Source organism: Thamnophis elegans, chromosome 5 (genome assembly GCF_009769535.1).
Source record: "Thamnophis elegans isolate rThaEle1 chromosome 5, rThaEle1.pri, whole genome shotgun sequence".
NCBI lineage: Eukaryota > Metazoa > Chordata > Lepidosauria > Squamata > Colubridae > Thamnophis > Thamnophis elegans.
The window spans coordinates 46398341-46413522 of NC_045545.1; the positions used below are offsets into that span (position 1 = coordinate 46398341).

Sequence of the window (15182 nt, forward strand, 5' to 3'; positions counted from 1 at the left end):
AGATATTATTTGAAAAATTCTCTTATTGGAATGAATGAAGTGCTAAATGCCTGGGGAATCATTTGCTTCAAAACATTCCTAGTGTCAGGGGGATAGATAGGATGTACATAATCTTCTTGCAGATGCAAATATTTCGATGAAGGAGCACATGGGAGTAGATGATCTCTTAAAACACTGCAAAAACAAATGTCAAGGAACTGAAATAGACGGGGAATATTAATTCAGTTTCCAATACTTTCCATGTTTGCAAGATTCCTCCTATGTGCAGAAACATTTATATTTATTTTAGTACCTATACTTATCCTTGCCAATTCATAACCGATGGAGACTAATATAGGTTACATCATTTGTATAAACTAAGTTTTCTAAATATTCAGCAGCCACATCCTGCAGGAAACGGTTCCTGCTCAGACTGCACAATGCTTCAGTTTTCACTCTAAAATGTGGTTTCAGAGCATATGGGACATGAACAAACCATCTGTCCGCAACTCTTTTAAAGCAGTTGTACCTTTTCCCAACATCCTGTGACTACTGCTTAAAAGGAAAAGTGTGGCTGCTTTGAAGACTTGCAGGTAGGGATTGTGAGATGTTCTCTGAAGCACCTTTTTGTAATCAAAACAAAAACAAAGCTCCTACTTTCTCATTAGGGGGCTCTATATTTTGAACTACTATCAGGTGAAGCTGCTAGCTGACTGTGGATTATGAAGAGAGTTTTGAGATGATTTCGTAAAAATGATGGAATGTAATGAATTGAAGACTTCTTATGTTTATTGTTAAAATTTCTGTAAAGTTTGCAATCAATAAAAAGTTGATTCTGGCCTGAATGTAATACACAGATCATTGTTTTTTCCTTGCCTGGTTATTTCTCTGGCTCACTAACTACTACCATCAAGAAAACAAAATTTTGGGTTGCTAAAAGGATGAATCATATATTGGTTTACACAAAATAACGCTGAAGTACTGGGCTCCCAGTTTTCAAGCCAATAGCATCTCCACTTCTCAACATGCAAGAGAACTTACGCAGAGGTCATTGTCTCTATAACATTACCTCTATAAGACCCGTGGTGGTGCAGTGGTCAGAATGCAGTATTGCAGGCTCTGGCATTCCACTTACCAGGAGTTCGATTCTGACCAACTCAAGGTTGACTCAGCCTTCTATCCTTCTGAGGTTGGTAAAATGAGGACCCAGATTGTTGGGGTTAATATGATGGCTCTGTAAACCACTTAGAGGGGGCTGTAAAGCACTGTGAAGCAGTATCTAAGTCTAAGTGCTATTGCTATTGCTATAATCAGGACTTACAATGTGCTCCCTCGGATAGGCAGGCTGATGGTGCGGGAGACTTTCTCCTTATAATAAGGATCATGGATGGAGAATCCAACACTGTCCTCTTTAATTTCCATGAGAGACGCTAATGACTTGGTGATGTTCTTAGTGGAGATGTCCAATGTGGGCCCTAGGCACTCTGCAGATACAGCTTTCATTTGAGCAGACAGTTTAGGCTCTCCCTAAAACAAAGTCCCAAAAGAATCAAGTCAGAGCATTAATCAGCTAGTCAGGTATTATTCCCTGGCTGAATTTAACTATCTTTATTGGTTTGTAAAATGTAGCACAAGATTTAGATTTGAATTCAGGCAAGAGATATCCATTGTGATCATCCTAAATTTTAGGATGCAATAAGTCTCAAGGGTCATTAAGTCACTGAAGAAAGTTTGGTTTAAAGACAATAAAGGAAAGGGACATACAAAGAGATAAGGAGGAATATTTAGTACTAATTACCATCCCAGTTTAATGACTCTGAGTGGTTCACAATTAAAAAGCAGTAAAATTTCAAAATGCAAAAAGTCCATCAACTAAACATAAATTAACAATATGCTTAGCAATCATTTTCTAATTTAAAATACACCTTGCTACTAGGACTTGTATGTTAAATTTTAATACTTCACGCAAATTATTCTCACTGTTTAACTGAAGAGCAGTCAGATGTTTACAAAGACATAAAACACCTATAGCCACACTGGTCAAATGCAGCTTTCAACTTACCCTGCATTTGAAGTCATCCTGACTTGCAGAACCTTTCATGAAGAAAGACTGGGAAAAGCTGCAGGACACAGAAGGAGATTTTTTGGTACATGCAATTTTTATAGGCACTTATAGAGAATCCAAATGAGACCAACCCCAAAGAGATTCCTCTAAGTGTGATACTCAGACTCTGAGTTATTCCTGACACAAGCACTCCATGCTGAATTGGATATTATTATTTTTTTGGGTATAAAAAACAGAGCATAGGGATTCCTTGATGACCGTGAGCTGGTTCACTGGTCAACAAAAATAATTTCCATTTCTCCCATTTTTACACACACACACACACACACACACACACACACACAGGCCTCTCGCTTTCTCTGAGGATACTCACCTTCCCTCTGAAGCCAAACTGAATTCTGAGACTTCCTCATCAGTGCTGGCATAGCCATTTTCTACGCAGAAAAGAACCAACATTGGGATCATATTCGTCAGCACACAGACATCAGCACTGCTTCTGTATCAGAAGCTTATCTAGGAAAATGTCTCTAGAGTCACCAAAGGGTGGTCCATGGACCACTGGTGATCTGTGAGAAAATTTTGGTGGTCCACAGAAAAATTATTTGCATTTTTTATATTGTACTAAATACTATTTATCTTTTTTAAAAATCATATTAGTGGCCTGCGGGATTTAAAATTATGCATTTAGTGATCACTGAGGTCCCAAAGGTTGGTGGCTCCTGCTCTAGAGAATATCCAAAGGACACGAGAAGGTTATTCTTAATTTTTTAAAGAGGGCAACTTGGCAAAAGAAGACTAATCTCCAATTTACAGAAGCAGAAGGACCACAAGAATGAACTCAGAACAAACACACTTTCAAATGAAAAAGAGCCTTGCCACATGAACTGACTAACTCAGAGGTAAGTTTAAATGCTCAGCTCATGGTTGTACTCATCACATAGCAGCCTGGCTATTTGAAGTCTTTGTTATGTAGTGATTGTCTTCAAATCTTGTCACACAGCAATATATATATATATATATATATATATGTATGTATGTATGTATGTATGTATGTATGTATGTATGTATATGTATATGTATATGTATGTATGTATGTATATATGTATATGTATATGTATATGTATGTGTGTGTGTGTGTATATATATATATATATATATATATATATATATATATATATATATATATATATATATATATATATATATATATATATATATATATATATATATATATATATATGAGATGTTGCTATAGAAGAGCACTGCAGATAGGTGAATAAGAAAACAGACCTTGCTGCACATTGTGAATGAGTGCCTGTAATTCAGGGTGGGATTCTGCTTTTTCTCGTAGGGCATCCAGAATATGATGGTTCTGAGAGGAGCCAGTCACATCTGTTTGTCTCAGACGTCCTTCCAGTAAGCGGATCTGAGCTTCCTTCTGGGCTACCTGCAGACTCTATTTTCAGAGATTGGAAAATTAAAGAACTTGATCATAAGCTTTATTCTCACTCATAAATAAGGCTATATTATTATTTCTGCAATGGGATTCTATGTCTTGCAATGGGTACTAAGCATAGGTGGTATTCTACTGGTTTGGACCAGTTCACCTGAACAGGTAGAAATCGCAGGTGGCCTCGCCCACCCGCTCCGGCTCTACGGCATCTCATTTAGGCCATTTTTTCCCACAAAAAGCGCACAGAAGGCTGTGCGCATGCATGGAGGTATCTATGTGCGCTCACAGGGAAGGTAAGTAAATACCACCCCTACTGAGACACAACCAGAAATCTGTAATCATAATATTCAGTCAGAGCTTTAAGCCTTATTCTACTTCTTAGTGAAGTGTTTGAATAAAGCATAAGGATTAAAAAGAGTTTCACTGCAAATATATTTCAAAATATTAAAAATCTTACTCTATTCTAAAAGAGAAATGCTTTTAGAATGGAGTAAGATTTTTAATATTTTGAAATATATTTCTCCAAGAGTTCCATGGATAGATCAGACTAATATTGTAACCAGTTACATTTGCTACTGGATTAGCTATACCTATCAGGAATTCTTAGCCTTGACTTACCTTGTCTATGGATGCTTTGAGAAAATTGTCCAGTAAAAGTCGTGCTTCAGCCAAAGAGCAGGAGCTGATCACCACAGAGGTATCTGTAGAATCCAATTCTTCCTAGTAAGAAGAGACCCATAGGGAGAAGAAATAGAATGAGAAAGTCTGGGGGTAGAACATTGTTTCCCTGTCTAAATATTGGTTTTACTAGCCTTGATATTCTCTCAATAGAGTAGTGCATGAGTAGCCAATTTCAATTATTCATTCAACAAGTGAACCCACTGGGGATTACTAGAGCCTTCTCCCTGTTTTTTCTACAACAAGAGAATTCTTCTAGAGTACTAATGCCTTAATGTAAATAACAAATTACCAGACTGATAAGATGTAATTCCACAATGAAAAAAGAGAAAAAAATTCCAATTCTCTCAGGGATCTTATAAGGATTGTGAAACACAATAATCCCTTAGTCTCTACTGTTCCTAAGAGCAAAGAGTCCAGCTATCAGCCTCAATTAATCTCTGGCTCATACATAAATTATGGAATCCCCCCTCTCAAATCCCTTGCCACAGATGGAAATGGGACACACCTTGGTCTCTTCAATCTGCATAATGGTGGCCTGGCAGTCAGAAATACTGTCATTTATGTAATCAAGATTGGCAGCCAACACTTCAATCTCCTCATTCAATTCCTGCAATCCCTTCTGTTCTTCTGGGTTCTCAGCCTGTAGTTTCCCCCTCTTTCCTAGTAGTCCTTCCTGCATCAGTGACAACTCCTCACGTTTCTGAAAGCAAGAAGAAAGAATTGAATTGTTCTGCTAGGCTACTGTCCTGCAACAAACTCTGCCCCCAAGCCTTCCCTTCTATCCCAATGAAGACATCCACCCTTATGAGCTATCCCCCCTTATCACCTTGATAAGACGCTCCATATCTGATTCCAGATTGATGACAGTCATTCTTTGCATGACAATATCAAAGACACGGCGTTCCAGTGACTGCCACTTCAGGCGGGCTGCCTTACTAAAAGTCTGATTTGCACCTTTCTTTGGGAATCTTTTCCTACGGAGGGAGATCACAAACAAGAGATGAGCAGCACAATCCTATCATTATGCTAAACTCTCATCCCTGCTACTCCAAGTAGTTCTGAAGCAGAGGGTGGGAAACCATTCTGAATGCTACCAAGAGGAACCTATCAAGAAAACCCAAAGCTCCAGGAGGCAAGAAAGTATCAATATGTTCACAGACAAGGTAAAGGTTTCCCTCGCACCTATGTGCTAGTCATTCCTGACTCTAGGGGGCGGTGCTCATCTCGGTTTCAAATCCAAAGAGCCAGTGCTGTCCGAAGGTGTCTCCGTGGTCATGTGGCCAGCATGACTAAACGCTGAAGGCGCACTGAATGCTGTTACCTTCCCACCGAATGCTGTTACCTTCCCTATTTTTCTACTTGCATTTTTACATGCTTTCAAACTGCTAGGTTGGCAGAAGCTGGGACAAGTAATGGGAGCTCATTCCGTTACGCGGTGCTAGGGATTTGAACCGCCGAACTGCCAACCTTTCTGATCGACAAGCTCAGCGTCTTACCCACTGAGCCACCTATGTTCACAGAAACCCACATATAATACACACACAAATATGCACTTTCTGACAGATCCCTTGAATAGCTTGAAATATAACCAGAGAGTTAACATGGTATCTTACCTGATTGTCCGAGTTCCATTTGAGGAGGAAGGAGAATCTCCCAGCAAAGCATTGGTTTTTCTATTCCACTGGCGTACAATGCTAGAGACAGAACGAGAACCAGATTCTGACTCTAAGGAGCTGGTAGTGCTGGTGGAGACTTCAGCACCGGGCTCTCCCATGGCTTGTTTCTGGTTAATCCTCCCAGCAACCCTATCAGTCATAGGTTTGGCGAGACGACGCAAAGCAGAGACCTGGAAATCCAGAAGAAGAAAAAAGAGTCTTGACAAATAGAAATATGAAAATAGGTTGAGGCATCAGTTTCAGGAGAAGAATCAAAAGTGATCCCAGTTATCTCCAATAACAGCCCCAAACTGGAAGGGCAAATGGCTCAGGACAAAGGCAGCTAAATTTGGGGGAAGAATTTTCTCCCAAGTAACAAAGTTTTTGAGATGTAGGGCAAAATGATGCAAAATGCCAGACATTATCTATAATCAAGCTCAGATGATCTAAGCCAAGACCAAATTTAGCAACTTCACTAATGAAGTAGTATGCTCATTCTCTTGGTAAGAAATTACAGATTTGTCTGGATAAAAAAAAATTATAATTCTGTTTAATACATTTACATGCTCAAAAGATACATTTGGGGTCTCCCACACCCACTCTATGCAGAGTTCCCATGATTCATAAGCACAAGATATTTTTCTTGGTTCATTACCTGAGATTTCTGTTTCAATGGCTATGTGTGAGTGATCCAACAAACCACACTCAAGAAACCCACATGTATTATCCAAGTACAAGGAGACATTTCCAAAGTTGTAGGCTGGAAAATACTTTTTTTTTTAAAAAAAGCTCAGATTTATCACTTGCTATCCGTGTACACCCTAAGCCTGCACCTCACCTCTTGGGTTTTCCTGCGCAAGACGATCTCCTGCTGTCGCTTCTGAGATTCCAGAGTTCGGATCTGATACTGTAGGAACAATGGGAAAAAATATCGACAACATCCCACAATGGAGCATCCAGGAAATAAACTTTCCTTAGGATGCTCCACTGACTGCTCTGATAAAGCTCTTAATAATATCTTGAGGCTTAATATATACTGTATGTCAGTTTGTCAGGGATTGTCCAAATGCTTCCTGTTGTAGTCCAATGGGATTTATGGAGCGAAATTAACAGTATGATTATTGATCAAGAGTTAATAGATAAAATTTGTATACATCCTGCAGAAACTGTGGATTATATAAGATGGGAAAACTCTGGTTTCAGACTTTCATTGCATTTTTTCCCTTAAGATCTAATGTTATTCTTGTAGCACTGTTGGGAATATCAGTTCTTCTTCTAGCAATTATTTTCTAAGGCTGTCAGGAGTTCCTCTAATTGAAACTCCAGCTCCAAAATAAGTAAATAAATAAATCCCTGAAGTTTAACTCCCTGCTCTTATTCAGCTCTTTTATGGTACACCATCTGGAGAGGGGAAAGCTATCCAAGACAGTATGGCTTTTTTATGGAGTATTTGGAATTGCTTTCTTTTCTTTCTTGTTCATTTTTAAAAGTGGTTAAAATATTTAAACTTGCTTAAAATGTTACATTGTGGATTATATCGGTTCCTTCAGCAAAAGTACCAAAATAAAAAGTTCAGGATTCTCTTTCGATAAATTCCATATTAGATGTTAAACCAATATTTTAGCTTATAATATTGTATATTTTTAAGTTTACACCTCATCTTTCTATTGTTAATTGTGATATATTCTAATATAAAATTATGTATTTCATAAAGTTAAAATATAACCATAATTTTTTTAGGCTTCATCTTCTACAATGTCACTTTTCCTGAATAACTACATATAGAGTAGAGATGTATTTCTCTGAAATAATTTACTGATATAGATATTGTGAAAACACAGCTTTATGTATGCACACAACGTAAACCACTTATGGAATGTATAAAGGAGGAGGAGAAGCACCATGTTAATTCTACATAAGCCTCTATACTTATGGATACTCTGGCTATATCTCCAATATCCACATCGATGTAGCATAATCAAAGTTGCCAAAGGACCCAAAGCGGGAAACATTGAAGAAGGGGGGGGGGGAGTTCTTGTTCACCTCTTGCCTACGTTGCTCTTTCTTCAACTGGGCAATCTCCCGGTTCCTCTTGGTCTCCACCATTCTCCGTCTTTGTTGCTCTTCACGCATTTGTTTCATCAAGGCTACCTGTAAGTAACAGGTAACTCAATAGTACTGATAATGAAGAAGAGAGTCTTACCAAAACAGCAAATTTAACTAACTCAAGGGTACAAATAGTTTGAATTGGTATTGATATAGGGCCAAGATACTGTCAAGGGATGTGTGTGTTTTTTTGTACAGAGATGACCCTAATTCAAATTTCTGCTGGAATAGCAAGATAAACACACAGCGGATAACAAGTTACTAACTTTTGGCCTGATTGAACCTCACTGAGCCTTTCAGAAAATAAAAATGGTACAAGATTCTCTCTATAAAAGCATGGGGGGAAAAAGAAACAGAGGCCGACCTTTTTTTGCCATTTTTTTTGTTCAACAAATGTTCCTCCTTACACTCTGACTCTGGCCTATGTCCAGTATAGTCATGAGGAAAACACACAGAAAGACTCTCTGTCACACACAAAAAGGCACAACTGAATTACCTTTGCTTTCTTCATCTCTGCTACTTCTGCCTGCAGCTTCTTCAGCTCTCGCTCATATCGAGACTGGTTCTTGAGAAGGCGAGCGTGCTCCTTCTGGGCAGCCTGCAACTTCTGCAAATCACGATTCATCTCCCTTAAGCGTTTCTCATAATCTGCTTTAATTTTGTTAGCCTTCTCTTCTGTATAGCATTCCATACTGCCTGAGAAGAGGAAAGCAAAACAAAGCAAAACAATTTCATATAAATCTCTATTAAGGCACTGTGCTTGGAGCAGTTTCTGATAAAGCACTAATGGAATCAACATATGATGCAAATTAAGACAAACCACAGGAGATTTTTCAAACAGACTTAACCTATGGCAACCATATTTGAAGACCTAAAAAAACATTATATTTCTGACACTCTTCTTACATAACAAAAATATATAACAACATAACTAAATTAAATCCTATATTCTCCCAAAATCATAGGAATCAGAGTCACAGTTCAGGAAGAATACAAACCTTCCCAGGAACATACCTATTCAGAGAGCAACTTGAGAACTTCATGACTTTTTCTCTCAAATCACAAAGCAGTAATTATCATGCTAATACAAGGAATTCAGGTCATCTCCCATGTCTTACTTGGAGAAAGCATTCAATCATGCAACATTCATCATATTTTGAAATGGCACGTTCTTGAGAATGTATAGTAAGGCAGTAGTTATAATACTGTATAAAACTTTTTTTTGATCAGTTTTCAATCATTAAAAGGTAAAGGTTCCCCTCGCAAATATGTGCTAGTCATTCCCAACTGTAGGGGGCAGTGCTCATCTCCATTTCAGAGCTGAAGAGACAGTGCTGTACGAAGACATCTCCGTGGTCCTGTGGCCAGCATGACTAAACGCCGAAGGTGCACAGAATGCTGTTAACAGGATGTTAACAAGTTACTTGTTAATGTCACTCCGTTACGCAGCCCTAGGGATTCGAACCACCGAACAGCTAAACTTTCTGAGCAACAAGTGCAGCGTCTTAGCCACTGATACACTGCGTCCCTAATTTTCAATCATTAGGAGCTAATAACATATAGGAAACAAAAAGCATATATTTTGAAGGAAACAGGGTTAATACGCATATACAATTTAAACTGATCTTTCTGACTACACAACATTTGACAATTTTGAGAGTAATCTTTGAGTCACACATTGCAAATTATGAATTAGTATGTTGTGCATACCTAGTTATTGTGATTTCTCAGCAACAATTTACAGAGTTAAGATTATGGACAGGCCACACCACTGCAATTAAAACAACTCATAGTTTGACATAAAGTGTAAATCTAATTGAAGATTTACTTACTCAGGTTTGAGATTCAGATAGTTCTTGTGCATTCAAACCAGAGCTTTGACTGTGCATTACAGATAAAAATCCTTTCAATACCAAAACAACGCAAGCAGACTCTCTGATCAATCTATAAAAATCCAGTTTTCCCAACCAGTAAGCCCTTACTGAGATTCTGCAGCACCCTGTCTCTCTCCAGCTGAGTGTCACGGATCTTGTTCTGTAGCAAAATCAACTTTTCCTCATATTGGTGCTTCAAGGTTTGTAGGCGCCGTTGGCTGTTCTCCAGTTCATCAATTAATTTCTGTTTGATCTCAATCTCATAGGTCAGGTCAGCAAGATCAGCTTGGAAATTTGCTGCTAAATAGTTGGGGGAAAAAGGATAGAAATAAATATTACCATATCTTGCACCCCAGGCCATCTTCTTATATGAATCTGCCTATCTAACAATCAATCAGTCAATCAATTGCATTCAGTCTTTAGTAAAATTGCTGATATTTTGAACCTGTTTTGCTTGGAGAAACTCTCATGACTTTTTTTTAAAAAAAATTCAATCATGTGGGGCTGCCCATTTGTTTATTTAAATTATGTCACACTCTAAAAAGTGACTCTTTTCAGAAAAATGGAGTGCCATCAAAGGAATTGGCTATTGCCTTGTGCTGCCTTCAAAAACCAAGAGCTGTGCTACATTTTGTAGATGGTGAGAACTCAATTCACTACAGCCTTCTTTTAAGACAGGAAAGCATAAAGCTCTTATTAAACTGAACATGACCTTTTCCACCCAATGTCTTAGATAACAGCTTCCATCATCCTACTAACATGTCCAAGGTTATATAATGCATTCCCAAAGTTATTGGGAAGCACAACTAACAATACTTAAAATGACAGAATATGGTCTATGCACTGATCAATCCTAATAAAAGACTCATATGTACCTGAAATTAGTATGCATTCACCTGAAACCAGGAAACATTTATTTATTTGTTGTTGACAAATATGAATGGGAAAATTATTTTGCTATAGAAGTAAATGCATTTACTTCTGAGATTTTCATTGGCCCAGTGATAGGCCAATGTGGAAACAGTTGCTGGACGAAATTGAATTTTTAATCTGTTTTGATATGATAGTTCTCATATTTTAATCATTACAGTGATGGCATTTCTCCAGTGTTGGGTTCCGGATCCCGTTCCAATCGGTACAGTTGGAATGGAGCCGGCGGCGTCCACATGGACGCATGCAGTGCACACATGGGCCTTACTTTCTAGTGACGCATCCGCGAGTCTCTGCGACGCTTCAGCTGCTCAGCAGAGTGCAGGCACTGTATGTGGAGTGCACATGCGCGTAAGCACCGAAGACTTTAAAGACAGGTAAGGAGCACAGGTGGGCAGGTCGGCCCTCTGGAGCACTGTACCGGAATGGTACCCAGTGCTCCAGGCAGGCTCCGGTACACCCATACTAGGGCGTACCGCCTGCAATCCACCACTGCATTACACTCTATGAAATCTTTCAGCATTTACTGCATGATATTTACCCTTTTCTTCGACATCTGATTCAGAATCCACCAGACTTTCTTCACTCCCTGAATCTTCTTCATCTTCTTCATCCTGGCCACCTTCTTCCTCACAGCCACTTTCATCCCTTTCCTCCTTAAATAGGAGGAAAACCATGACAAAAAATAAATGAGTTGCAATACTACTCCTTAGAAGATATCCCAATATTAACCCCACCCAATTTCTATTTGGACTTGATGTACTGTTGTCAATTTTTGTTTGCTCATTTTACTCCAATGGGAACTGACTTTGGTGGTAATTTGGTAGGGTAAATTTTGCAATGTTTAAGACAGTCTTAAATGTGCTGAGATTTCAACATATAGACAGGGTTTAGAATCATTAACATTAAATTGCCATATGTCCAGAGGCTGTCAGATGTTATCTCCTAGAAATCACACCTCCCCTCTTAATTTTAACCATATTCTTCCACTGAAAAGATCAGCAAACTATGGAGGACTAGAAAATTCAATCAGAATGGGTATTGAGAAAACTTGGCATCCAAAGCACTACATTGGCTGCCAATTCATTTCTGGACAAAATACAAAGTGGTGGGTGTTATGTTTAAAACCTACATGGTTTAGAATAGATCTAGGCCAGTGAAGGCAAACCTTTTTGTAAAGGTGTGCCAAAATTGCATGTATGTGCATATAACCTGAACCTTTTAGTCCAACCTGAACTTGCACTCTGTTCTTGGGAAAGTGCTCTTATCCTCTGTATCAAGCTTCTGCAGTAAATGAAGTCCTGTGGATGAGTGAGTAAAAGACCATGGAAGTTACGCACAAATGAGAAAGAAAGCCTCTTACCTCTTCTGCCTCATTCTCATCATTCTCATCTGCCTCGTTTCCCTGCTGCAACCTCAACCGCTTTTTAAACCCTTCTTTCTCTGGGCTATCAAAGAAAAGTGAATTTTATGTCAATATTTGTTTTGTTTTTAGGCCATTTCTTTTATCCTAAGATTTTAGCTTAAAAGGCAGAAGATCCACTATCAGAGTTGATATCATTACTATCAAAAGAACATTGCTTTCGTTTATATCGATAATGAAAAACACCAACAGGACAGCCAGTCTAAATATTAATCTTTCTATAAATCTTGGCCAAGTCCCTTTACTTGACAATATCTTCACAAGCCCTCACCAAGGCAGATCCATCCGTACTTACTATCTTTACATTATGTATACCAGTCTAGCAATAACAGCAGACGTTCATCACAAGAGTGAGCATAGAGACAAGCAGAATAACAAGATACACAATACCTAATTTATAAGGTAACCTAATTTATAAATATCAGTATGAGTACAATGTATGCGTAATTACACAGGAGTGATGCCACAGGGCACAGTGGTGTTTATTTCTTGCTGCAGAACACACTGAACTTTAGTAAAAATTCTTCAGCCAGCTGAAACACAATCTATAATGTTTTAATTAGAGATCCAAATCTATTTAATAAATTAGCATTTAAATTGCTACTCTAGGGATCCAAGAAACAGAAAAAATGTGGTATTAAAAGTCTGTTTGATCCCCCCCCCCCCAATCCTGGTTTCTTATACTAAGGAGGAACAAATGATAGATAATTCAAACCCTTATACATACACAATTCAGGAGCCAGAATAAGAAATCCTGCCAGTCATCCTAGCCCTACGTTTTATCACTCTAATTGAAATAAGTCCCAAAGCAGGGATGCCCAGCAATTTTTTTTACTGCATCACTGATTTGTGTGTCTGTATGTCCATGCCCAAGTTAGTTTTAACTTCTGCCAATTGCCTGGATAAATCCACAAAGCTTTCTTGACAAAATTTTCTGAAGTAGTTTGCTGTTGTCTTATTTCTAGGGCTGAGAGTGACAGACCTAAAGTTATCCTATTTAGTCATGCCCAAGGAGGAATTATAGCTCACAGACTCTATCCCAATCCCTTTAACCACTACACACCACACTCATACCTCTGATTACATTCATTTGTTTAATAAATGTATATAGCCACCAATGTTCCCTCTAATTTTTTTTCAGTGTGTGCGGAAAAGTATAGTGTTCGAGCAGCACATTTTCATGCCTGAGCACCTGAATTTTTTTTAGCCATAATTGCCATCAGAGCAGATGTTGGGAGGGGGGAAAAGGAGGAAAAGGGGCCCCTCCCTCTCCCTCAGATCCCCAGGAAGGGAGGGAGGGAGGGGAGGGGGAGGGAAAGGAAAGAAAATGGGAAACAAGAAAAGGAAAGGAAAAAGGAAAGGAAATGGGAAAGAAGGAAAGGAAAAGAGAAAGGAAAAGAGAAAGGAAAGGAAAAGGAAATGGAAAAGAAGGAAAGGAAAAAGGAAAGGAGAAAGGAAAGGAAAAGAGAAAGGAAATAGAAAAGGGGGAAAGGAAAAAGGAAAGGAAATGGGAAAGAAGAAAGGAAAAGAGAAAGGAAAGGAAAAAGGAAAGGAAATGGAAAAGAAGGAAAGGAAAAAGAAAAGAAAGAAAGGAAAAGAGAAAGGAAAGGAAAAAGGAAAGGAAAGGAGAAAGAAAAGGAAAAGAAGGAAAGGCAAAGAGAAAGGAAAGGAAAAAGAACAGAAGTTAGAAGAAGGACAGAAAGGAAAAGGAAATGGTGGAAAGGATTGGTACTGCTCAAAAATCAAGTCTCAAGATCCTGTGGACCCCTTTGGCTCAGGCATTCCAATCCCACGCTGCTTCCCTCTCTCCCCAAAGCGAAGGGATCGCAGAAAAAATGCTGAGCCCAGAACGGGGCTTCAGACGAGGCAATGCCTGAGAAACCCTGGATGTGCAGAGAAACGCAGGCTACAGCCAGCGAATCCCGTTTTCCCAGGAACTGACGAAGCCCCAGAGGACCAATGGGAATTCTCCTTTCTGCAGTGTCATCGATCTCCGGGCAGAGTCTTCCTTGATTTCACCAATCAGAAATCAGAGTTCAGAAGGGAGGGAAGGAGGATATTTTCAGTCACATTTGAAGGCATTAAAAAACACTGCGCTGCACTTTGAAACTTGTGCGCGGTGTTTTTTTGTTACCTGCGTGGCCGCTCACGCGCGCACCTTAGAGGGAACGCTGATAGCCACCCAACTCACACATAGGTGACTCTGGGTAGCTGCAGTCTTCAATAATGGTTGCTAAGACACCAGTGGTGGGTTGCAGGTGGTACGCCCCGGTATGGGCGTACCGGTGCCTGCCCGGAGCACCAGGTACCGTTCCGGTGCTTCAGAGGGCTCACCAGCCCGCCCGTCGTCATTACCTGTCTTTAAACTCTTCGGTGCTTCCACGCATCCGCCCGGCGCATACAGCGCCTGAGCGCCGCTCCACCGAGCAGCTGGAGCATTGCGGAGGCTCGTGGAGGTTTTGCTGGAGGGTAGGACGCATGTGCGCGCTGCACACATGTGCGTGTGTGCGTGCTGCGAGCGTTCATGTGGAGGATGCCGGGCCCAGTTGCAGCCGTACCATTTGCAACGGGATCCGGAACCCACCACCGTAAGACACAAGAATGGGTGCAGAGTAGGAAGGGCGGAGAGAGAGGGGATGAGCCATCCCTAGGCATTGTTATAAAGAGTCGAAATCCAATCACTGGCACTTGATGAAATGGGAAATGTGGTTTACCTTTTTCTTCGCTGTTTTGTCTCCTTCTTCAGCCTCTCAACATCTTGCTTGGCCCACTGTAGAACGTCAGTGGCTTCAGCTTCCAGCGAGGTGGCAGGGGAACGTGAATCTCCCAATCCAATTGCTGGCGATAAGCCCAGGGTGTAGGGCAGCCTGGTTGAAACCCGGTTCAGATTGCGGCGTAGTGATTCATTCATAGCTTCACTCTCTAAGAGTTTTGTCCTACAAAGGAGACACACATAGACACACACAAACAAAACCACACCATCCACCTCATTAGATAAAAACTTCTTTGAAGTTTT

At 39.8% G+C, this 15182-nt stretch overlaps 1 protein-coding gene across 1 annotated transcript in view; it reads right to left on the bottom strand.

Annotated features, from left to right (window-relative positions):
- KIF21B (kinesin family member 21B) overlaps positions 1-15182 on the bottom strand; it is a 49545-nt gene that overhangs the window by 12393 nt on the left and 21970 nt on the right. The window contains 15 exon segments of the mRNA XM_032217894.1: positions 1301-1506; positions 2042-2099; positions 2418-2478; positions 3335-3500; positions 4116-4217; positions 4684-4878; positions 5005-5152; positions 5792-6024; positions 6672-6740; positions 7877-7984; positions 8436-8635; positions 9922-10113; positions 11285-11399; positions 12107-12191; positions 14881-15102. Of these exon segments, the coding sequence (XP_032073785.1) occupies positions 1301-1506; positions 2042-2099; positions 2418-2478; positions 3335-3500; positions 4116-4217; positions 4684-4878; positions 5005-5152; positions 5792-6024; positions 6672-6740; positions 7877-7984; positions 8436-8635; positions 9922-10113; positions 11285-11399; positions 12107-12191; positions 14881-15102 (2160 nt within the window).